This window comes from Aspergillus pseudoviridinutans (assembly GCF_018340605.1).
Source record: "Aspergillus pseudoviridinutans IFM 55266 DNA, scaffold_3, whole genome shotgun sequence".
Lineage (NCBI taxonomy): Eukaryota > Fungi > Ascomycota > Eurotiomycetes > Eurotiales > Aspergillaceae > Aspergillus > Aspergillus pseudoviridinutans.
This window is the reverse complement of record NW_025091283.1, coordinates 2,520,641-2,544,575: the sequence shown is the minus strand read 5'-3', so window position 1 is coordinate 2,544,575 and position 23,935 is coordinate 2,520,641. Positions and strand designations below refer to the sequence as shown.

At 51.7% G+C, this 23,935-nt stretch overlaps 9 protein-coding genes across 9 annotated transcripts; 6 read left to right on the top strand and 3 right to left on the bottom strand.

Moving 5' to 3' along the window:
* Window positions 1-354: 354 nt before the first annotated feature.
* Window positions 355-2,904, top strand: Asppvi_004608 (uncharacterized protein; the record flags this gene model as incomplete). The annotated part of the gene is made up of 3 exons (XM_043300558.1): window positions 355-503; window positions 588-2,697; window positions 2,752-2,904. The coding sequence occupies 3 exons, from the start codon at window positions 355-357 to the stop codon at window positions 2,902-2,904; spliced, it is 2,412 nt and encodes an 803-aa protein (XP_043156493.1).
* A 1,172-nt stretch (window positions 2,905-4,076) lies between these two features.
* On the top strand, window positions 4,077-5,477 carry Asppvi_004607 (dolichyl-phosphate beta-glucosyltransferase; the record flags this gene model as incomplete). Its single annotated transcript, XM_043300557.1, has 3 exons — window positions 4,077-4,193; window positions 4,269-5,072; window positions 5,133-5,477. 3 exons carry the CDS (start codon window positions 4,077-4,079, stop codon window positions 5,475-5,477), a joined length of 1,266 nt encoding a protein of 421 aa, XP_043156492.1.
* Window positions 5,478-6,338: 861 nt separating this feature from the next.
* On the top strand, window positions 6,339-7,097 carry Asppvi_004606 (uncharacterized protein; the record flags this gene model as incomplete). The annotated part of the gene is made up of 1 exon (XM_043300556.1): window positions 6,339-7,097. The coding sequence occupies one exon, from the start codon at window positions 6,339-6,341 to the stop codon at window positions 7,095-7,097; it is 759 nt and encodes a 252-aa protein (XP_043156491.1).
* Window positions 7,098-8,736: 1,639 nt separating this feature from the next.
* On the top strand, window positions 8,737-10,050 carry Asppvi_004605 (uncharacterized protein; the record flags this gene model as incomplete). The annotated part of the gene is made up of 1 exon (XM_043300555.1): window positions 8,737-10,050. The coding sequence occupies one exon, from the start codon at window positions 8,737-8,739 to the stop codon at window positions 10,048-10,050; it is 1,314 nt and encodes a 437-aa protein (XP_043156490.1).
* A 789-nt stretch (window positions 10,051-10,839) lies between these two features.
* Window positions 10,840-11,773, top strand: Asppvi_004604 (putative cell wall protein; the record flags this gene model as incomplete). The annotated part of the gene is made up of 3 exons (XM_043300554.1): window positions 10,840-10,935; window positions 10,998-11,483; window positions 11,732-11,773. 3 exons carry the CDS (start codon window positions 10,840-10,842, stop codon window positions 11,771-11,773), a joined length of 624 nt encoding a protein of 207 aa, XP_043156489.1.
* Window positions 11,774-12,181: 408 nt separating this feature from the next.
* On the bottom strand, window positions 12,182-13,301 carry Asppvi_004603 (ATG3/ATG10 family protein; the record flags this gene model as incomplete). Its single annotated transcript, XM_043300553.1, has 2 exons — window positions 12,182-12,719; window positions 12,778-13,301. The coding sequence occupies 2 exons, from the start codon at window positions 13,299-13,301 to the stop codon at window positions 12,182-12,184; spliced, it is 1,062 nt and encodes a 353-aa protein (XP_043156488.1).
* Window positions 13,302-14,008: 707 nt separating this feature from the next.
* On the bottom strand, window positions 14,009-14,978 carry Asppvi_004602 (putative cyclin; the record flags this gene model as incomplete). The annotated part of the gene is made up of 2 exons (XM_043300552.1): window positions 14,009-14,650; window positions 14,718-14,978. 2 exons carry the CDS (start codon window positions 14,976-14,978, stop codon window positions 14,009-14,011), a joined length of 903 nt encoding a protein of 300 aa, XP_043156487.1.
* Window positions 14,979-15,208: 230 nt separating this feature from the next.
* Asppvi_004601 (putative ABC bile acid transporter) lies at window positions 15,209-19,920 on the bottom strand (the record flags this gene model as incomplete). The annotated part of the gene is made up of 3 exons (XM_043300551.1): window positions 15,209-16,951; window positions 17,025-19,550; window positions 19,603-19,920. 3 exons carry the CDS (start codon window positions 19,918-19,920, stop codon window positions 15,209-15,211), a joined length of 4,587 nt encoding a protein of 1,528 aa, XP_043156486.1.
* Window positions 19,921-22,241: 2,321 nt separating this feature from the next.
* Window positions 22,242-23,747, top strand: Asppvi_004600 (uncharacterized protein; the record flags this gene model as incomplete). The annotated part of the gene is made up of 1 exon (XM_043300550.1): window positions 22,242-23,747. The coding sequence occupies one exon, from the start codon at window positions 22,242-22,244 to the stop codon at window positions 23,745-23,747; it is 1,506 nt and encodes a 501-aa protein (XP_043156485.1).
* Window positions 23,748-23,935: the final 188 nt, after the last annotated feature.

The following is a 23,935-nucleotide window of genomic DNA, read 5'->3' as shown; positions in this document are numbered from 1 at the left end:
TTCTTCACTGGAAATATTTTTTTCGCCTGGCATCGTGAGTGCAGCTGATCCTTTTGACCAGTATCATTTTGTTTGTTTTCATATTCCATTTTGTATTTCATCTTTGTTGTGTACTGAGAGTGAAGATTCAAAGCTGTGCCCGTCTTCCGTCATCTTCCTGTGTTCCCTTGGTGTGTCTGGCTCCTTCTACTCACTCAACAGTTGGACACCGCAGATTCGTGCCCCTCTTGCCAATCTCCGTCTCATCCGTTACCTCTCCTCTAAGCTGGGATGTGGATCATATCAGCTGATGCAGATGGGGAGAATTCAATCAGATGACATGCTCCAGATTGACTCTAAAATCCTTTGAGAATAATGAGCAACGGATTTATGTACCAGCAGTTGGGCATTGTTCCAGATCATCCCAACGTCCACATCAGTAGAAAGGACCACGCGGCGGACCAATTGAGTGCCCAATCGATTGATTCCCCGAAGCTCGCAAATGAGACCGGCGACTTTCCCAAGTAAGTATTTCCGTCGGCAACTCCATTATTCCTCTTCCAATGTATTTGTCCGTTTGTCCCTCATCTACTGACTGAGTTATTTAGGAAACCAATTGGTCGCTTGCCTGCCGATAATGGGTCTCCTATGGCATATCCGATCACCCATCCGGCTCGACACACCGTCAGCCCCTCGCTCTCTGTAAAGAGGCCTTATTCAGCGGGGGCTATGCCAGAAAACTCGGACTCGGAAGATCTGAGCCATCAAGGCTTCGCTTCAGGAGGGAGTATGGAGGCTGCGTCACCTCATTCCATAAAAGGTCGCCAGCAGAAATTAAAGACTCGACAACGAGGTTCTTCCCAGATGCTAGGCACCCCCGGCAGTCGGATAGTAGGCGAAATCGGAAATCGCAAAAGTAGTCCGTCTAAGAGCGATACGCGACTGCCTAGATTTTCAGCAAGCTCCGCCGACGATCTTGCCGCGAAGTGGCGACAAGAGGTGGCGCAATCCGATGCGCAACAGATGCGTGCAAGCCCCGTTCAGCATGGAAGTGTGTCCACCCTTCAGCCAAGTGTCAGGCAAGAGAAACTCGCTGCGCGGCCCAAGGGGCAATCGGCAGGACTCGTGGAAGGATTGAGCTTTGATCAGAAATCCGCTGGAGGTGACTCAGCGGTAGCCGGAGGTACAGCATCACATGGGATCTTCCTGCAGCCAGAAACTCATCCTATAACAGAAGAGCAATTGATCAATGAAGTGCGCGGAATCTACGCCGGGCTAGTCATGGTGGAGAAGAAGTGCATTGAAATCGACAAGCAACAGTCCGAGTCGAAGACTGCGCTGTCCCCACTCCAATGGCAGGCCCTGATTGCCTTACATCGAACGCTGCTGAACGAGCATCACGACTTCTTTCTAGCATCACAACATCCGTCCGCAAGCCCTATGCTCAAAAGACTGGCAGAGAAATATGCCATGCCGGCTCGTATGTGGCGTTACGGGATCCATTCCTTCCTAGAGCTACTACGCCATCGGCTCCCTGACTCCCTGGAGCATATGCTGACTTTCATTTACATGGCTTACTCGATGATGACTCTGCTGTTAGAAAGTGTCCGCGCATTTGAAGAGACCTGGATCGAATGCCTGGGCGACTTAGCGCGATACAGAATGGCAGTAGAAGAGGTGGACCTGCGGGACCGCGAGATCTGGGCTGGCGTCGCCAGATACTGGTACAACAAGGCGGCAGATAGGAATCCTGATGTTGGCAGGATACAACATCACCTTGCTGTCCTAGCTCGCCCGGATGTAGTCCAGCAGCTGTTCTACTATACAAAGTCTTTAGTCAGTGTGCACTCCTTTCCAAGCACGAGGGAAAGCATACCATCATTGTTTAATCCGCTTCTGAATGCGCCAAAAGCACATCATCACTATCCGCTCATTGCGGCTTTTGTTTTGGCTCATGGCTATCTCTTCTATCGCAATCCGGCGCCTCAGTTCTACAGATCAGCAGAGGAATTTTTGGCACACTTGGATACTCATGTTGGCCGAATGGGGGCCGCCTTTAAGATGCAGGGCGTCTACATGTCGTCGTGCAATTTCGCAGCCATATTCGAATACAATCACCCGGACGCCGCCTTACCCGCCCAGTTCCACCCGGGAGGAATCCATCAAGGGAAATCTGCTTTGGAGACCCAATCCACGTCTGCAGAAACGTCGACTTACGCTTCTGACCTCCATTTGACCGAGGATGGATCAATGGCATCCACAGATGGTCGAAGGTATTCGCCACTTAGTCTTTACGCGTCGTGCCTGACATTCCAAACCTTGTCTGTCCTTCTTGACCAGATCGGGAACAAGAACATTTATCCCACAGTGCATATCTCGCTAGCCTTCCTCTGGTGCCTAGCACTCAATGGCAAGAGCAGCATAGAATACGTCGAAGCTTTCGTCCCGTGGAGAAAGATCGCCACCTTTCTCAATACCATGATTCGCGATGATGCAGATATTCGAATTTTCGAAGGTCCCCATTTCCCTACTGTGGAAGAGAGGAAACAATTGCCGGAGGACTTTTCAATACGTGGTCAGCTCTGGAGTCAACTCTATTTCCCGCCTCATTTCTTTGAGGATTCTCTCATTGAGGATGAGGGGCGTCTCATTGAGCTACCCTCTCTGAACGTCTCCAGGATGTACAGGTGCCTTTGGCTGGGAGTGAAGCTGGCGACGGTATGCCTGAAAGACCGCGGCAAAGGAATGTGTAAAAATGCTAACAAGGTACAGTCCAAACGTTGGATGACATACGACCCCGTCTCCCGAAAGTTCTCGGTGACACCCCTTGCGCTTCGACTTGAGAAACTTGCGGAGCAGCACAATCCCTTCAAAGTCGCAGCGCCGCAGCCGGGGGCCCGCGATTCGGAAATGCCTGACACTTGAGGCTTCAGCTTCTCTCTTACACCAGGTTATAACACAGTTTCGCCAATTGCGCTCGAGATCCTGGGCTGTCGATCAGAAGCTTGTCAAAGCTGAGAGTGCGACGATACCAACCTAGGAATAAGGCGTGTCATCAATGGCTGTACATCAATGCCAAGCAATTGAATGGAAAATGGCATGACTTGTCACTATCCCCGACAACAGCCTGCGTAAGGCGAATTCGTCAGAAGCGCTTATGAAAGTGACCATTATGCTGATCTGCCAGATCACGCTTGTGCCAAGCAAACACTGCCAATACCCTCGCTCGCAAATGCAATTCATGAACATTCAATTTTCTAAGATGACATTCTCGCGACTTCATCTTAGACTCTTTCCATATTCCTACTCTGCCCAGGGATGATACTTCCAGAGGTATCTACTTGTCGAAGTTGCATTCTTCCTGATCACGTGGTATTACCAGATGGGTTACTTCTGCTCCCCATCTATTCTGTAGACAACTGGGTTCCTTTTGGATCCTACACTTGTGTGAACTTTTATGGGATAAGACGGCTTCGTTGAGTTGTCACCAGTGATGATACGATGTTGGGCCCGTATTTCCCTTCCGCAGATTTGCTTGTGATCGGGCCGTACATGCTCATTCTTGGAGCCTATGAAATGAGTAAATAACCTTTTGCAATTGAGCATCGTTCGCATAAATAATGCCCGCCAATCATAGGATGTCTATGCCAGACGTGTGCATCTACCTGGTTATGTCCGTGTACCTAGTAGTAGAATAGTGCGTGGCCGTATACGTAAGTGCCTGTTGGCCGTTGTGGGGTTGAAGCATCGCGGCCCGTCAAAGGACCACCTATCTAAAAAGGGATCCAAAGGATCCAATTACACTTGGCGGGTACTTGCAACCAGCTATCTGCTACTCACTAAACCCAAAATCAAAAGGACAAGTTGGCTATCCGGTCCTCCGCCCCATTGTCATGGCATTCCGCGCATGATGGCCATTGTCTGTAGCGACTTCAACTCTCAATGCGAGTCCTACTGACCAGACAGGCTCCGTGTCGCATGGCCGACCAACCAGGGATCGTCTTGACCTGTATCTCGAGCGCCTAAGCTCGTCTACTGCCACTGTGATTATCATTGCAACATTTTTCTTCATTTACAACGCGTTTGTCATATCCATTATGGCTGAGGAATCGTGGATTGGGACGTGTGTCCAATGCACAAAACTGCTAGCCAGCGTGCCTCTTCCCGTCCTCCTGGTTGCCATATCCGCGACCCTTCTGGGATCATTCATTCTTGTATGCTCTCCTGTCGGATTTCTTCCTCCTATGCCAACGTTTGGTCTTGAGAATTACTGACATATTTCCTCCAAGTTCTACGCCGTCCTTTACCTAGTCGCACCCGAACCACGAAAGCCATTACCAGAGGAGAAGCGATACCGCACCCTTTCCGAGGATGGAGCAATCACACAACCCGAACAACTGCCCTGCTGGCAAGACGCCCTGGACCGGCAGAAACGTCCCGGTCGGATCTTTGACCATTCCCATATGGAGAAAGCGGAGCTATTCATGTCATTGGTGGTCCCCGCGTACAACGAGGAGGACCGTCTGGCCGGCATGCTAGAGGAGGCGGTCAACTACCTGGAGAGGATGTACGGGACATTAGGGGCGTCGTCCACCTCCGACGAGAAGGCCGGAGATGCAGTCCGACAGCGGAAACCGGCCAACGGCCATGCGAACGGCCATGCCACGACAACGGCCATACCTAACGGCAAGTTTCCAGCTGGGAAGGGCTGGGAGATTATCATTGTCTCCGACGGATCCAAGGATAAGACGGAGGAGGTCGCGTTTGCTTTTGCCCGCGACCACCAGCTTTCGTTACATCCTAAGGGGTATGCTGGTCCTTGGACGCCGACGCCCCGTGAGGGGGTCCATATTCCGCCCGGCACGATCCGGGTGGTGACTCTGGCCGAGAATCGGGGGAAGGGCGGGGCGGTTACGCATGGTATGCGGCATATCCGCGGTCAGTACGTGGTGTTCGCCGATGCCGATGGGGCGAGCAAGTTTGAGGATCTTGGGAAGCTGGTCACTGCTTGCCGGGACATTGAGGACTCGGACGGGCGTGGAGTAGCAGTGGGTTCGCGAGCGCACATGGTTGGTAGTGAGGCTGTTGTCAAGGTATGATTTGTAGCTCCCGTCGTGAACTGGGCAAAGCTGACATCGGACTCCCGACCACAGCGTTCGAAACTACGCAATTTCCTGATGCATTCGTTTCATTTGATACTGTGGCTTATGACGCCTCCCAAAACAGCGACCATCAAAGATACCCAGTGTGGGTTCAAGTTATTCTCGAGGGCCTCGCTGCCTTATATCATCCCCTATATGCACTCGGAAGGATGGATTTTCGACGTCGAGATGCTCATGCTGGCTGAATTCTCGAATATCCCGGTCGCAGAGGTTCCCGTGGGCTGGAGAGAGGTCAAGGGCAGCAAGCTGAATGTCGTTCGCGATAGCATCGGTATGGCTTGGGGTCTGGCTGTCCTCCGGGCTGCGTGGACATTGGGGGTCTACAAACGGACGTGACATGGTCTAAGAGATTCTATTTGTTGTATTTGGGTCTATACAATGATTGCTGCATCCTATCATTTGATTACTTCATAAAGATCTGCCCTGAGAGGTAAATTCCATGACGACGTGAAAAGAAACAAGCCCAATAAAGGTTCTATACTTATTCTAAACACTGGAAAAATGGCGGCGACTGATCCCGAACATCTCCGTCTCCATTCGTTTCTTGCCACTCAATTTTGAGATGCCGAGCAATGGAAGACCCCGATGAACCAAAGACACATACCAAATTGAGTTTTCTCTATTCCTCTCTGACCGTCGGACAGGTCCCATTAATTTCCATCATTTCATCCGATTGATCGAAATGGCAGAGAGAGCCAAAGTTTTCGGCAGGAATTTTCTTCCCTGACGTCGGTCGGCCCGACTCAAGCTGCAGAATGTAAGACAGATCCTCGATAGCCCAGCCTGTGGTGGAGGCACGATGACAGCGGATGTTGGACTGATTGGATGCTGGACAGTGGTATGATGCTTTTTTCTCCTGCTCTCTCTTTTTCTTTACTGTTTTTGCCGAATACTGACTCAATTGTCAGTCCATCGGTGCATATCAGCTTGGAATGCTCTGATTCATATATTCCAAGCGATTCAGTCTCTGCAGAATTTCCCCCTTCTGCACATTATTATCTTTGTACCCTTGTAGAGAGGGCACTGGATGAAGTGTTTGATTCTGATATCGTTTTGATTTATCTATTCTGTGGACTGTCTGATGTCACTGGGAGCTTTTCCCACACTGGGGTCTTCCTAAAGATAAAGAGTTCCTTGTTCTTCTTACTCTTGTCATTCGTTCTATGCTATCAAGCTACAGTCTCGATCGACTCTGATATGCTGGAGGTCATCGCTTCTACATCGAAATCCGCACAAATCGGGGCACGGAGTCCTCGAAATACACCTTCCAAGCTGTCGGGTTTCTTTCGACTACCTCCGGAGCTCCGTCTGAAGATCTACGAATATGCTCTGTCGATCCCTAATGAATACACGGACCGTCCGCTGATCGTCGTCAATGATCGTGGCAACAGCTTCACCTCACGCGGACGGTTCCGCGCCCTCTCCATGTGTCCCAGCTGGGTAGGGCAGGACGGCACGGCGCGCAATCTGCTATCTGTCAACCGCCAGATCCATGACGAAGCAGAGGATTTTCTCTACTCGCGCCACACCCTGTTCTTCCTGAACTCGTTTGATCTGAGCCGTCTCGGTGCGTTCCTGGATACCCTCAGCGCGACGGCACGCAGCCGCATTCGTAGCGTTGGCTTCGAGATCTGCTTCTTTGTGCATTCGCAGACGGGAGTGCCGAAGCGCATGTTGAAGGACTACGAGCGCGCGGGACGGTTGCTCATGGAGAAGCTGCCGCAGTGGTCTAGTGTCTTCTTTTATCTGGATCCGAGGTTCTACTATCCGTCTGCTTCTGTGGGTGGGCGCGATCTATCGGCTCGTGGGGTCCTTTATCTGGCGACGGTGTTTGGGGCGATGAGGAAGGATCTGCATTTCTTTCCGTTGCCGTCGATTCATCGGCATGTTATGGATGAGGCGCAGAGGTTGTTGAGGAGGGGAAGTCGGTCGTCGCAAGGTCGGCCTTCTCTTTGACAGAACTTGAAAATCTTCTCTTATTCTTATTCGCTTGGAGAGTCAGATCTTGCAGCATATGCCATCGTTCGTTTTAGACTTTATGAACGGTTGGGGACTGCTGCAGGATGACGTCCCTTTGTTATGCACTGCAAAAGCCGACATTGAGTCTTGTCCGATCTCGGGCTGGCGTGGGTCAATCACTTGGAGCTAACGGGATTATTCTGGCGCAGGAGGCTCGGATAGGCAATGCATGGCGCTGGCTTGCTTTTTGTGGAATGTTTCGTGTTTCTCATCTGGATGGTTTGCTTTCATATTGAAGGGTTTGGCACGGAGGAGTTTCTGTGACTGGGCGTACTCATCTCATATAGACTTAGACCGATTGGATAGATATCCGCTCCCTGTACTTATACCAGTGCTATACTAATACTAATATCGAAGGAAGCAAGATTATATGATGATTTAAGGGCCAAATCTGCATGCCAAACATACTGCTTGAGCTCATGGCATGATCGGCCGACCAAACCCCAACTCCAAGTACCATTCTGACTCTTGACTACGGGAGAGTTCGGATGATCATTCAGGAATAATAATCAATTAGAATATTTACACAGACACAAGAACTCGCAAATGACACTTGAATGAGGAGAATCGATCGTCTGTTGGACGGGTTATGTATGGCATAACGTCATCGTGTCTCTCGTGATCGCCCACTTTCCCCTACCACCTCCATTTTGTAGATTCCCAAAGATCTGATGCATACCTCTGCGATTGGCATCCATTTGGAGATATAACCATTGATTTATCCTTCTTTCTCTATCCTTCGTCGATAATCATCTCCGTGCTGGCGCCCGAATTCGACAGCCTCGGTTCGTTGAAAGAGCACTGAGGTTACACTCTCATAAAAGGACGGTAGGAGACTGAGGTGCTAGTCTGGTACGTCGCACACGATTCCCCCGCATAAATGTGGGACATCCATCGTCGACCCGCTTTCTGAAAACTGATATAAATGCTTCAGTCTGCGGTCGTTTACCAGCGCTCCTCTTCTGGTAACATGATGCGCTGAACTACTATCGCTGCGGTGAAAGATTGCCCTAGTCCACTTGTCGCCCGACGTTTGGCTGGCTCCAAACAATCCAACATTCGACCTCCACAATACGGAGCAGTTGACAACGCTATCGCTGCTCCTTCTATGGGGCCACGCTGCGCCTGAGGAGTTCTTACATATTTGTCCGCGCTTTCAGGCACCGCTTCGTACACTAGTTGTCGGTCGAAAATTAACTACTCAACGTCGTACAGGAGGACGCTGTGCGTAGCGAACCCCTTGTCTCCTCTTGTCTGTACCTTGAGGTGGTTTCCTGCATCTGTTTTTCCCTTTAATTTTCATGCGGTGGAGATCTGCCCTGGCGATGCTGTTTCCATTTCCCAGAGAACGCCAAGTTGATAATCCTCACGCATCATCGACAACCCGCTGATTATTGGCAAATTTTCGTGGAGATTCGAGTCCTCAGTCTCCCCTGTATTAGTTTTATTGTCTTTGAAGTTCCCTTGCTTCTTTCTCTTTTTCTCCACCTCTTCATCCCTTTGGACAGGAGAGGCTTTTTTAACTGGACGACGATCCTGCAATTGTTTCACGTGAGACGATCTGGCTACCGCCACCATGAAACCAACGACTGCAAAGGTTCCCAATGGGCATGGGAGCCTCTACAAGGAGGTTCGCTTTTCGCCAACGGCAACCCCCATCCGCCGTGCACAGTCGGTCTCGACCAGTACCCCCGCCTCCAAGTTCTATCACGGACGGGTGCTTGGCAAAGCAGAAAGCGATCGCTTCTCTTACTCGTCTTTGAGCGCCGATTATCTGGAGCAGGCCCGAACGCTTCTCCACCGCCAAAGGGCGAGCTTCGAGAATGAACGGGCACTTTTCGCAGAGGAACGGCAATTATGGGAGAAGGAGAGGGAGCTCCTGAAACTAAGAATATCAGAACTAGAAGCCTTGTTGAAGAACAAAGGTACCCCGAACGATGACTATCCGGCTCCTAGCACATTTGCCGCGTTCTCTTTGAACCCCTTCGGTGGTCTGGTGGCCCCTAATTTATCTACTGAGCGCCACCGCAGCCACGATTATATGAGTGCTCAGGTGTGGGAGGGGCCCAGCCCTACCAGTCGGCCCACAAGGGTTTTTCACGATGTGGAAAAGACCGATGGTCAGAACCACCTCGCGTCGATCACAGAGCAAGGAGCGCATCTGCCACTCACTGCGTCGTCCTTAGATGCGGCGCTATCCCCCAAGGCTCGTGCAGCCGAACTCTCCKCGTGTATGAGCGTACCCGTCCCAATCGAGAAGCTTGACAGCAAGCTAGATGGCATTACGCTCAAATCTTCAGCGCTGCCCCCCGATGTCGTCGCCCGCGTGCTGACACCACCATCCCCTTCGCCAATGGACGTATCTTCAGAGTCGTCCGATCGTTCGAAAACGTCTTGGGAACGTAAGAACAGCCTGAAGCTGAAACTTTCCGAGCTTGGGCCACCCGACGTGAATCTAGTTAGGGATGCTGGGCACACTCCGATGGTGCTCATTGATGCCGATGCGGACACAGAGCAGGCCTCGGTTAACGGTGACGTGCTCACCAGTGTCCAGGGCAAGGAAGAAGAGCCCTTCGCCCCTAGGGCGACGAGGGTTGGACAGCCTGCAGAAAATTCCGACTCCTACTTTCCGGACATACCTGATGATCCTGCCCTCAAGGGGCCGTTATCCCTGCTGAATGAAGAGGAGCATGACAGCGAGTTCCTACAGGAGCTGGATCTGAAACTCCTCGATCAGGCCAGACGAGTGATTGGTCACTCCTCTGACCCCGGCCCGGCCGACGAGAAGGCAGCAGATGCAGACCCTACTGAGTCCGTTCCTGAATTGATATTCAAAAAAACGACCAATTTCGGCACTGCGTTTGGGGCCTCTGACTTTGAAAAAGCTTGAGGCGTGCGCAGTTCCACTTGCATATTTTCTCACGAGTCGTTTACAAGTTGACCCCTTTTCTATTTACTTTACGATGATACACCTGTTGTTCGACGCACATTATCGGCGATTTTTGGGGAGGTCATGTTAGCAATGTGATATATATATCCAAGTCATTTAGGTGGCCCATGCTTCTCTTCCCGTTTCGGAATACTAGAACGATGATATTGAGGTAGCGTCTTATTCTCATCTCTTCAAGGTTGAGTCGACAATCTGACTTTCGCGATGTGTAACAAACCTTACCAGACCGCGCTGCTTAAAGAAGTTCCAGGCACTGGCGTTTGACTTGTGGGCGTATCAATAACTCAGCCGCCCTTGCATGGCATCAACCTCGAAAGGACGTATCAAGCCACGATTTCTTCTTGTCTCATCCCTTTGCCCTTCGATGTATTTCCGCTGCATCTGCATGTGCAGTGCAAATCCGGAGGAGAGGCCGATATACCCCTCATCCTGTGCTCCTAGCTAATTATCGGACTAAGAATAGTCTTCATCTTAATGCCTTACATGTCAAGTGCTCGGATCTCGGTGGCTGGCTACGAAGGATGTGAAACTGCCTCGCGAAGGCATAGGACTCATTTGCACAGAAGATGAAGGCAGATATAAAAGACCTCCTGTCCCACAGCATGTTGTGGTCTATCTCTCATCCACTCTTTGACTTTTCCGCTCGTTGAGAGCAGTCATTCGTTTATATATCTGAACGACATTCTTTTTTCTTCTTCGGAACTTTATCATTACATTCCTTCCATCGATATGACAAAGACTCACAACATCAAAAAGCTCTCGGCGCTGCTGTGCCTTCTGCTCGCCGTTGGCCCTATTGCTGTCCTCTCGGCTCCCATCACTGATGTAAGATATGACACGCATTGTCACCCTTTTCCAGCTGGCGTCCCATGCTAAGAAAGAAATAGGTCGAAAGCCTGGCCAAAAGGCAGTCAACTCACAGCAACACCGATGCTGCATCCTTCACGAACGCTGGCATCCCCGACGGACCAGCCTTTAACAAAGGCAATTCCTTCTCCTCCAGCAACGATGAGAACCGCGACGAGAACCGCAATGAGAACCGCGATGAGGACTGCGATGAGAATGAGCATGACAATGATTCGCCCTCCAACCCGAGCTCCAGCTCTAGCAGCAACACCGGCGCCGCATCCTTCATGAACGCTGGCATCCCCGCCGGACCAACCTTTAACAAAGGCGATTCCTTCTCCTCAAGAAAGCAGGAGAGCCACGATGTGGGCGACAATGAGAATGGCTCGCACTCGGGCTTCAGCACCAACACCGACGCAGGCGACTTCTCCACATTTGGTATCCCCGACGGCCCCAGCGCTACCTTTGGGAATTTCTATCACCATGATTATGAGGAGACTCACTCCGAGCAGCCCGAGACTTCGCACGTTCCTGCCCCTGCTCCTCCTACTTCTMCCCCCCCCGCCCCCGCTCCTCCTATTTCTACTCCCCCTGCCCCCGCTCCCCCTGCTCCTGCTCCTCCTACTTCTACTCCCCCTGCCCCCGCCCCCCCTGCCCCCGCTCCTCCTCCGGCGCCTCCTGCGCAGACTCCTAAAGCTCCTCCCCCTGAAGCTCCTGTCGCTGCCCCTCCTGTACCAGCACCAGCACCCCCCGCTGATCATTCCTGCACCTGCAGTTGAACCATCAGAACAAGTGCACGGGGGCGCCCGGGCCGTAACCCGGCTAGTGTATAATGGCTTCCTCAGGGACACCGCGTGTCTCGTATACTCTACTCCGACCTTTCCTTTCCCTTCTGTTCCTGTTCAAATTTCTTCCTATCGACCGGTTCTGTCTCTGTCGGCATTGGCACGGGTGCATCGGTCGTGTTAGATATTTTATTTCTATACGTTCCTGACGAGGAGTAGAGTATAGTATAATCCAAGTGTGTCTCAATGAATGCAATATCGTCTTTGTGTATGCTGCCGGGGGTGACCCCAAGAAGACAAACTAAAGAATTATTAGAATTTGAGATGGTGAACTGTCTCGTCTCATTCCCGTCATATCTTCATAGAATTGAAAGCAGAAAGACTCCTCGCTAACGCCTAACACCCACCAGAAAGAGCACAACATATCTCCCCAAAGCTGATCATACACCCATGGTAAAGTCATGCTCAATCCCGGGCGTCACACTAGCGATAAACTTCAAAAACACGACCAGGTACTGATCAACCCGGATAGCAACCTGATCTTCCTCGTCATGCTGAAGCACCTCCCATTCATCTCCACCAGCCGCATGCCCCTGCTGCTCATTCAGCGACAGGCCCCGGGTCTCGTCCACCAAGCCCTCCAGCCCACGCTCGGAGTTGATCCTGTTCGCCTCAGCCGCCGAATGCGCCTGCTTGAGCTTATCGCGGCGGATCTTGAGGGCTGCGTCGGCGCGGTCGAGGAGGGTCTTCATGACGGAGGCGTGGCGGCAAGGGTGCACGGAGGCCATTTTGACGCCGCCGTCGAACCAGGGGAAGTCTTCCAGCGTCACGGTTTTGTCCTTGTAGTCGCCCACGATGTCCTCCATCATGAGATGAGGGGGGAGGGGCTCGGAGGGCGAAAGGTAGCCGGACAGGTAGAGGCGCGGGGTGCGGTAGAAATTCGAGTATGTGATGTAGAGGTTATATGTGCGGATCGGCCTTTTAGCAAACATGTCAGTGAAAACGCAGCTTACATAGATGGAATGAGAGAACGTACTGCGTCGTCGACTTGCCCGCCGGTTCCCGGATGATCGCCTCCTCGTCATCATCGTCGTCCTCCATATCCGGGATCTCCTCCTCGTCCTCTTCCCGCTCGCCCATATTCCCCGATTCATCTAMTGTCCGCACATCCTTTATCCGCTCCGCCTGCTTCTCGGCCAGATCGCGGCCCCCGCCTGTACGCAGCCACCCGCCGCCATCGTCCGCGTCCGCACCGGACAGCATGTCCCGGACGATCTCATCCTCGTGGCCTGCGTCGCCGGCGAAGTTCTCGTTCAGCCGTCGGTGGCAGGGGACCCCGCGGGTGACTAGGAACTGTTTCCCCGGGGGCAGGTACGAGACTCGCTTGGCGGGGGAGGAGGCGTCCGCCCAGGCCCATGTTGGGAACTTGTAGACGAGGTAGTCGCCCGCCAGGACGAACTCTTCTGGGGTGATTTGGCCGGTGGTGCGGAAGGTGGAGGTGCGGGAGACGGGGGCCAGGCGGTCCCGCCAGGTTGATAATGTGGAATGGAGGATGTTCATCGTTCACTCTAACTGCTTGCTGATATCTATTCGGGATCCTTGAAGATTATCTTCTTGCGGGCGGGAATCGATAACGTGTGCTATAGTCAAGTTGTGTTGAGTTGTGAAGATTGGATGATGATCAACAGAAGTGGCGGAGAGCGGAACTGTCTCTATGTTCCTCACGCGGGGCTACATCATGTGGCTTAGGCAGCGTCACAACCACCCCCAAACAGAAATCACGGGAAAGATAAGAGCTGACCTCAATAGTAATTGTTTTGGCTACAGCTATATTTAAGGAGGCCGGTCGAATGATCAGCTTCACCTGACTGACATGACACTGATGATGACGCAATCATGTCTCCAGAGACGTAGATGTTTAGCCATATACATGCTTGTATGGATTCAGTTCCCATATCTCGCCAGGGCAGAATAGCGAGCCAAAGTCGCCCGTGCTGTCAATAAGAGATCCTAGAGATCCTCTCAAGGGACACAATACCACGAGTGACGCCGTGGGTTTGTGTCATCGATACTGTCAAGAGCTCGTCCATGAGATTCCCCAGTATTTAGCGACCGCAAGCCAAGCAAGGTCCGGATGAAACAGCAAACAGCTTGTTCGCCTGGAGTTTCGGAACATAGAGCGTACTGTGACCCTCACGGCAGCTGAGATCCTCTGATGGATCGAGTTGAAGGAACTCTGACACTGTCAGAGCTGTCATTCCACAACCTCACTCGCCCTCCTCCATCATCCTGCGTCGTTCGATCTCAGCCTCCAAATCCTCCACGTTCATCGGCACTGTCCGTGTCTTCCATTTGTCGAACTCCGCCCTCGCAAATCCTTCCAAGCTCCCCATAGCCACAACCAAGAACCCCAGCTCCTCCCGATCGACGTCAAAGACCTCCCACCACTCTCCATCCACCAGCTTCACACCCTTTTCTCGAGCAGCGAGGTATATAGCCGCGACAGCAAGCGCATTCGGCTGGTGCGTGACGTAGAGTAGTTGGGGCGACAACAGAGATCCATTCAAGTGCTCGAATACCCTCCGCGCTACAGCCGATGAAGACACGCCGAGCGTCTGCAGGTACGTCAGAGCGATTGTATGCGGTAGGGCGACATGCGTGTTGAAGCCMAGTGTGCGAAGGATGACCGATTCGATTCGGAGGAGGACGGCGCGCTGCGTCTGGTAGCCTCCTTCGGAGAGGACGTACGTTTCTGGGGCGGGCTTATCTGTTACGCCCCTGGGATTGACGAACCACAGTGGAGACGCTTCTTTGGACAAGAGGAAGTTGTAGACGTTGAGGACGGATCGAGGTGACGTCGGCTGGAACGAAAGCTTCGCGGTCAAGTACAGAGCAGCGGCGGAAACGTCCTGGGAGGGTGCATCTAGTTAGTTACTAGGAGACAGCAATTGACCACACGAATCTCGGAGAACAAACCTTCACCGAATAAATACGCATGCTTCCCCCTTCCGAGCCGATCCAGAAACGGGTGAAAGTTACGATGGCCTGCGCAACGATATCCTGCGACAGGCGCAGTAGGATGCCAGCAGCGTGGGTAAGCTGCGCGCCCGCGAATCGGAGGGACGTCTCTAGGTCGGGAGTGACGCCATCAATGGACGACGAGGAGCTAGACAATTGCTCGGGAGTTGCGAGTGCATTTGAGAGATGCTGCAACGCAGCTACAGCTGGAGGTGCCATGCTGTGTCTCTCTTTGTGGTGGTGGTTGATGGAGACGATGGTAAAAGCGAAAACAGGTGCGGACTCGCTGCGGAGAAGATTCAATGGCAATGGAGCTCCCGCAGTCTATAGCCATTCTATACGCACACAATCAGTGGTCCCATTCCTCTTACACATTATTTAAGATCAATGGTTCTATATCAAATAGGAGACTGTTACAATGTATATAATTATGTAATTGTACATTACAGTCAGATGTTGCGGAATATCACCCGTTTGAGATGTTCGCTCTCTGCATCCTCTTCCACCATTCGCCGGAATATCCCGTTCTTCAGCTGCATGAGAACGCGTGGAGAAGCGAATTCTGCTACTTTACCAGCGTCGAGCACCAGAATCCGATCAAAGTCGGCGACGGTACTAATACGGTGCGCAATCACTAGCATCGTTGTTGACCCCTGCCCAAAGTCGGACCGGATAGCCTTCTGGATCACCCTGTCAGTAGCAGTATCTACCGCTGAGGTAGCTTCATCCAGCACAAGGATCTTGGGTGCGGAAAGCATGACACGAGCCAGGCAGAGCAGTTGTCTCTGGCCCTGCGAAAGGTTCGACCCTCCCCCCGCGACACGGGCGTCGAGGGGAGAATGATGCGTCTTTTCTTGCAGCAAATCCGGAGATGATGACTGGCAGCTGGACCCTTTAGCCGCTGTTTCCTTCCCCGCCGAGGGCCTGCTAGCATCTTGTGCTAACCATTGTACGCGATCTAAGACAGCAAGCAAATCGCTGTCATCATGTTCTTGGAAAGGATCGAGGTTGGACCGGATCGTGCCGGCGAACAATGTCGGATCTTGCGGGATGATACCCATTCGACGACGCAGATGATGAAGCTTGATCTGGCTAATGTCGACGCCATCGATGAGAATGCGCCCTTCCCGAGCTTCGAGAAACCGGAAAAGAGCCAGCGCCAGCGACGACTTGCCTGCCCCGGTACGACCTACTATACCAATTCGTTCGTTGGGCTCGACATCAAAGCTTATCCCACGGAGAACCAATGGGTGATTGGGTGCGTAGCCCACTGATAGATTTTCGACTTGCAGATGGCCTTTGGACGGCCATGCAGCCGGGGCATCTTGGCCATCGTATCGTTCTGTCTTGATGTCAGAGTACTCCAACACTCTCTCCACGCAATTCATGTCCAAGTCGAACATGACGTACATTCTGATCGCCATGGCAAGCGCTGCGCTCAGCTGAATGATAAAGCTGATCGCGAAACCGGCTGATGACGCTTTCAGGTCTTGCAGGATAGTGAATGTCATTGCCGCTGCAGTCGTAAACAGAGCGCCGCTGAAGTTGATACGGAGATTAAGCCAATGATTCAAGAGGCAAAGATTCCAGTAGACACGAGCATGTCGATCGATCAGTCCATGCATTCTGTCGACGAATGAATCAACCCTTTTATAGGAACGGATCGTCCAGAGCCCGCTAAGTGAAGAAGCAAGCAGCTCATAAATAGGGCTTCGGCTTATACTTTCGAGTCGCTTCAATTGTCGTGCTGCGGCCAGATATTGGCGGGCGTACCAGCTGCAAACCCACGCTACAATTCCAGAGAAAATGATGATGACAGGACTGACTAATATTCCGGCAATGACAGCGCCTAGTGCTTGCATGCCCTCGCCTAACAGAAGCGTTATATCGAACCCCAGACGCGAGTCAATCATGTTGAAATCTGCCGTAAATCGGTTCAAGATACGGCCTAACGGCACGGTGTCCTGCCAATGAAGTGGTGCTCGGAAGACGGCGTGCAATACTTGGCTGAAAAGACGTCGCGAAGCCTGAAGCGATGCGGTGAGTGCAAGATAGGACCTCAATGAGCCTACTATCCAAACAACGGCCGACAGGGCGATGTATACTCCTAGGTAGAACTGTAGCTCAGGCGATACTCCAGACGAGGCAAACAGTGAGCTTTTTTGCTCACTCCATAAGCCCAGCCACCGACCCTACTGAAAGATCAGCTAACGTGTCCAGAAAGTATTTGAAACATCGATCAATATAGCATCAGGGGAAGCTCACTTTTCCGAGCGCCAGGCCAGTATATGTAGCAAAGCAGAGAGCCAGCACAACCCATGCCCGCCATCCGCCGCATTTCTGGATGTACCCACGAAAAATGCTCAAAGGAACAGCCCCTTGTTCAAGCACTTCCTCTTCCACAAAATTTCTAGGGCGTTTAGAAACACGTGAATATTGTGATAACCCATGATCTGCTGGGCAGCCTCGACATCTTTCGTTGGAGCATGCTAAACGGTCCTGGGACCTCGATGCTTCAGGATTCTCATACCCAACTGCCGTGTTATCGACATCGGATTGTCTGCCAAGAAGCTCCTCAAGCACGCTGCTGTTTCTCATCTGAGTCAAAGGTCCAGCGAATATGACATTCCCGTCGTCTAAATAAGCCACGTAGTCCACCCGCGGTAGACAGAGTCGCACATGATGCGTGACGAGGATCCTAGTCCGGCGAGTTGCGAGTTCACCAGTTAGAGCATGCTCATACAGATGTTGCGCGGTGTGAACATCAACGGCGCTGAAGATGTCGTCCATGATTATGATGCCTGCGCGGCTGTAGAGAGCACGGGCTAGAGATATACGTGCTTTCTGGCCGCCGCTCAGATTCACTCCGTTCGGTCCGACCTCGGTGAGGTCACCATCCTCCAGGATTTGCAGATCTCGGACCAAAGCACATGCGAAGAGGACTTTCCTATATCGTTCCCCATTGAACGGCACCCCGAATAAGATGTTCTGGCGGACCGTAGCTGCTTCTATCCACGGAGTCTGAGCAACATAAGCCGTTGCGGAGTCTATGATCCAATCCTGTCCGGTACGAGGAAACTTGTACATGCTTCTAGAAGACATGATTGACGGCCTTTTGACTGTGCCGTCCAGAATTTTGCATTCGCCGAGTATCGCAGCGAGCAACAAGCTTTTGCCAGCGCCTGTTCGGCCACACACAAGGCTCAATCCATGTTCAGGAAAGTGTACAGTCAAGTTTCGCAGCAGAAAGGGTGTTTCTGAGGGAACATCTCTGCTTTGAGCACTATCTGGCCAGGCGACTGTGGCGTTATCGAAGCGGATGCTGGACGACGGTACTATAGAAGAGTTTCTCTCAGGGGTGTCCAGAAAGTTTCCAATGCGCTTTATGCTGATCAAGGCATCCGTTGCATTTGTGATTAACTCCGGAAAGCTGGACAAAGCAATCTCGATCGAGGTAAGAGCAGAAATTGCGGTGAAGGCAACAGATGCCGTAAGTTCTCCTTGGCTGATAGCATAAACGGAGAGAGATGCTACAGACAGAAGGATTGGGGCCAGAACCCAAAGGGAAAAACATATCACATTCCACCGAAAGCTGGTCGCCTGGGCAAGCAATTCTGCATCCCTGAGTTGGTTCAGCTGTTCTTCCCACTTATCCTCGGCCGCAGAGAACTTAATCTGTCGTATACCGCGAAGGGCCTCCGTCAAAGCGATGATTTTGCGGTCACGACAGGCCATCAGTTCCTTCCCTGCCCGGGTATATCTAGCCATACATGCATGATTCAGAAGCATGAGGAGGGCTAAAGTAGTCATTCCCGCCAAGAGGCTCTTCCAGCCAAGGACGTGCTGCAGGAGTCCGCAGGCGACTCCGAGTTTCATCGGCGCTAAAACGAAGCTGTAGAGGAAAGTTGCAATTCCAGCGATCCGTGGCACATCCACAGCGACAAGATTTACAGCAACTTGTGTACCTTGAGCACAGTCTTCTTCTCCGTTGCCCTTCAGATCGCCGTGACACGATGCTACCGAGTGCAGGGCCTTGTTGAACATAACAGCGGAGAGCTGCTCGTACACTCGGATAGCAAGTTTATTAGAAGCAATCCAACCAATCCAAGCCTCAAGCCATGCCGATAGGCTTGTGCATATCCCTAATGCCAACACCCAGAACCACAGATCAGCAGTAACATCTTCAGCCCCAGAGCGTTTCTCGAGAACCCGAAGAATCTGAAGAAGGGAAAGATGGGGTCCGAACGCAAGGAAGCTCGCCGGGACTGAAAGAGCAAGCTGGTACAATAGATGCCGGCGATTCGAGAACACAAGGATTTTACATAAGTCCGTCCTGCCTTTTCCATGGCATGAAGTCTTGGCGTATGATTGCGCGAAAGATCCTTGAAGGTTCTCTGCTCGAGTGTCAAAATCCAACTCCGGCAGATGGTCAATGTTACCGCCACTTTTGCGAGAAAACTGTCGAATTAGGAGGTTAGTCCAACTGAACGTCATGCGGCCTAGAAAGGACGTAGTAAGCTCTCTGTCGACCGCGGTTCCATGTCGGTATACATCAGGGCGCCGAGGCAGCGAGAGGCCTATGATGACGATCAATATCGCTGCACCAATTTCCACACCCATTGTATAAGAGAGGAGATCGTCCAAAAGGCCAATCTTGTATCTTGCGAACAGCTCCCATGTAAGGCTAGTGATGGTGACCGAAGCACTGAGCGCTTGCTTCCATCCTAGAGAGTACCGAGCCGTGGGCGAATTCTCTATTGCAAGGGCCGTTGATTGAATGAGTTGAAGAAGCTAGCAACGATTATCATTAGACATACCCTGGACGTAGACAGCAGTTACTCACCCAGTGAACGATCTGTGCCCAGATGTTGAAGGAAAACATTGCTCCAGACACAATTGCCCGCGTTGAAGCTGTTATACCCCCGCTGATGACAGCGATCATAATGAACACCCTCTCAAACTTCTTTTTGGACGCGGCAATCGACGCTCTGTCCGCTTCTCCATCTTGATCGACATAGAATTCGCAAAGATACCGGTTGAATCCACGAAAGCGCCTCACTGCATATTCGAGTAAGGTTTGAATGGCAGGGACTGTCAGGAGAACAACCAGAGTGGTGCTGCTGATGTCGGCTATCAGACAGAAAGCTGCCAGTGTTTGCATGACGGCAGCCTTCGCTTAGCCACTCATTGATGTGAAACTCAGCTTCGATTGTGAGGAACTAACGCGGCCGTTGCTCTTACGTACAGATACCTTTATTAAACATGTCAAATAGGGCAATGAACGGAGAATTAACCGTTAGATGAGGGTATGACATGTTAAGAATGCAGATCGCCCATCTGGGCTGCATATGCATTGTATCGTCATGATTGACGAGATCTAGGGCAGCAAACAAGGGAAGAACCCGCGGAATCCTGGCTCAGAATTTTGACCTCCTGGGTAGATATGCCACTGCTATCCACATCGAATAGCTGCCGCAACTCGCAATTGAGATAGCGCGCTGTCTGGTCAACAAGGTCAGCCTTCACGCGAGCTTGACCCAGTTGCGCGTGGAAGCTTACAGCGCCACGCACAGGAATGCGGCCTCGTATGTACTCCTCAGTTAATTCAATATGCAACCCTACCTATATTAAGCCTCTCACTGGGCATGATCAGCTACCTTTCATGTGACTATGGTGAAGTCACTGAAGTTCCGACGACAAGAGGGTGCATCCTTAAGAACTCTTGAACTCTCAGAGGGGGCTCAGACAGGAAACTCTCGGCTTATCAACTAGGGAGTTGGTCATTCTAGAAGTAAGCAGAGTCTTCGAACCTCAACAAGAGTGAAATGAGAGATCAACTCAATTCATTCATGTAAGTAGACGAGGAAAGCAGCGCGCCGTCATGTAGGAGACCTCTGCTTTCCCTCGAGTTTACGGCAGGGAGATGCTTTCATCGGCAGGACAGACTTTTCCAAGTCCCAGCACATAAGAAGCAGAGAAGCCGAGACGGAGCAATAGGATCCTGGTGTTGGTGGCCGCTTCAACGTGAGGATATTGCGGAAAACTTACAAGGCCGTCTGGGGATGATTATGGCGCGCGAATTCATCGACCATCGAGCATCCACAGAAGTGCGATACTGGGGTCAATTTACATAAATTCTGCGCCTGAACCGGGACCAATCTAAGAAATTTTTTTGTTTTCTGCGAACAGATAGATCGATGATTGATTTCCGTATCTGATGAGCGGCAGTGTCGGGGGAACCACTAGGCCGCAACCACGGATGTCCAAGGACGACATCCATGGTTATCATAGACATTTCCGGCTGCTTGTCACTCGTTAGCCTCTATCAAAAAAAGTGAAAACCGCAGTGTATTGTGGCATCATCAACACGTTGTTTAATCAATCTGCCACGGGCCCCTCGCAAAAATGATTCCACTTCTGAGCCTTGAATAAGAGCACCAGCCATCATCCCATCTACGACGTTGACTAAATGGTATCCTTCATTACGTCGTCCAGTGTGGTCTAGGATTCAATATAGGAGTGACGTCGTCCCATCAACGACAAGAAAGTGGTCGTCATACGCTCAACAGAAATGATCTATCCTGGGAGAGGCAAGAAAAAGTGGCTCGGTCCACGCGGCTTGAGATGAAGGGTCAGATAAATCTAGCAGTCAATAGGTTATCCTGTGGAGCAGGAGGGAAGCTGTTCCATCCCCAGCCACCCCATTTTCGATGATCTGCGGAGGGCAAATCCGAGTATGATTTTCATCCTCTTAATTCTTATTCTCTATCGGCGCTAAAAGCCCCAGCCTCGTGAAATCCGCGGTCGCTGTTAAATTAGGGGAAAGCTCTACAAAATGGCATTATACTAGCCGCACACTTGCATGCTCGACTAGAGAGGGAAGGAATTTTGATGTTTCAATGGTCCAACGGACTTCGACATCAAAAAGACTACCTCAAAAGGCTCCAACAGCTCGATAGTATCCGACTATTGATTATCGATACTAGCAGTCTTTCTCCGATCCTCTAGTGTCCTCCTGGACCTGACAGGGGCACGTGTGGGTTCTCCTGATTGCTATCGCTTGGCGCTGTGATCATCGCCCACCCTCCAGCCTAGACTGATTACCATTGCTACATTTCCTTTTCTAACTTTCCTTAAGGCTGCATTGACTTATTTCCCTTGAATCTGACCCTTCAAGTTCTCCAGGTAGTTCATATTATCATCGCTGCGCCCTTTTACCTACCTCTCCGCATATTTACGCAGATCTCTCGGTCATATGTGACGGGCTTGAGTACAGAGTAGCCGAATCTGTCTCTCCCTATTTTTGTTTTCCGCTTCAATGGTTGACGTGGGTAACCGTGTATTATTGGACTGAACGGGCAATTATCGACGTGGCATTCCAGCCGTTGTCCAAGTGGTGCAATCGCTTGCATACCTTTACCATTCCTGCCCATATCCGCTATCACCCAGTGACCAGTGACCAGTCAAAGCTCGAGCTCCACGATGCTCCAGGACTGTGATCACTCGTCGATGCCAGGCTCGACTGCTGTCGTCATTGACAACCTCGAACCTACCTCAGTTCCAGCTTCTTCTGTTGCTCAGGATAACTGCCGTCAGTTCGACGAAGATATTCAGCCCTCCTACCAGAACGCGGTGGACACTCCTCCGACTCCCTCATCACAGCTAACCGATACATTAACCCCACTGCCGGAGAGAAACCGTCCTACATCCGCACACACATCTTTCCACCGTCGGGCAAATACTGAGGTTATTCGCCGGCAACCGCACCTATCGGTCAAGCAGCTCTTTGCAGATCAGCCCAAAACATACGAAGACTTAGTCGACCGTGACAGATCCTCGAGTCCGGCGTCCGAGAACTCTACCAGAAAGACACTCGAAGTAGGCGCGAGACTCTTATCGGGTTGGTTTCAGGGCAAGTCAGAGCCGGTGAATCTGACCATGGTGCCCCAGGCAGCGGAGCAGGATGCCCTGGGATTGGCACCCTCTGGGACATTTTTGAATCGTGCATCAAAGCGTTCCTCTTCACCCCTCAAACAAGTTACATCGACGAATCCGTTCAACTTCTTTGCATTCAAGCGCCAGGGAGAGGGCCGACCGGAGCTTCCCGAACCTGCAGATGATGAGATTCTTAATATGGACATAACTGCTGCCTTGTTCCCACCAGAATCTCTCGACCTCGACGGACAAGAAGCGTTCAGTGCCTTACGAACCAACGCCGATAACCTTCTTAGACGGCTGCAGGCAGCCTACAAGCAGAGGACTTTCGCTCTGCATGAAGCCTTGGCGGAGAAGAACGAAACGCAGGAAGAACTGGAAGAGACTCGAACGCGGGTCGGACACCTGAAGGTCCAGCTTGATGGGATGGCGGAGAAGGTGCTCCAGCAGGAGAAGGCCATGAGGGCCATGGCCGAGGAGCTCGAGCAGGAAAGGCAACTGCGCCGGCGAGAAGACGACGCGCGTCGACGCAGCGTGATGCTTGTTCGGTCGAGCGACGAAGAGAGCCTTTCCGACATCGGGGCTGAATTGCAGACACCGAAACGCAGTTTGAAGCGAGCCAGCAATGGTACTTATACGAGCGATTCGGGCTTCGACTCTGGCGACGAGAGCCTCGCAGAAAGTATCTTCTCACGCCGTGATGGCGTTGAATCACCAACTTCAACAATCGCACCGTCGCCCAACATATCTCAAATCGCTCTATCAATCCCGACGTCGACCCCTATACAGCCGAGTACAAAAGAGTCGAAACCGGCTCAGGCGCCACCGGTGCGCCAGTCTACGTACGACCGCGTTCTGAAGGGACTTGCCTCTACGGGTATCACTAGTTCGTGGATGGGTCACACGTCCAAATGTAATATCTGCCATGGGGTGCCCGCCTCGGAGGCATGGGGTGTCCTCGGCGTCATCAAGGAGGAGAATCGAGGCTTGAAGCTACGGCTGAGTGAGCTTGAACTTGTTGTCGACGATTGTCTTAGTCTTGTCGGATCTTGATTTTGCGCGAGACGTTATCATGGAGTTTGCGAGCTAGGATATCCGGATATATCACTGCTTCTATGCCACTAATCTGGTCGATAGTTATATACTACTCCAATCGAATCCCTTGATGAGGGAAATAGCACATCAAAAGCTGGCAAGCCCACTAGAAAGATTCCCGTCAAAGGACGTTAAGTAACAAAAAT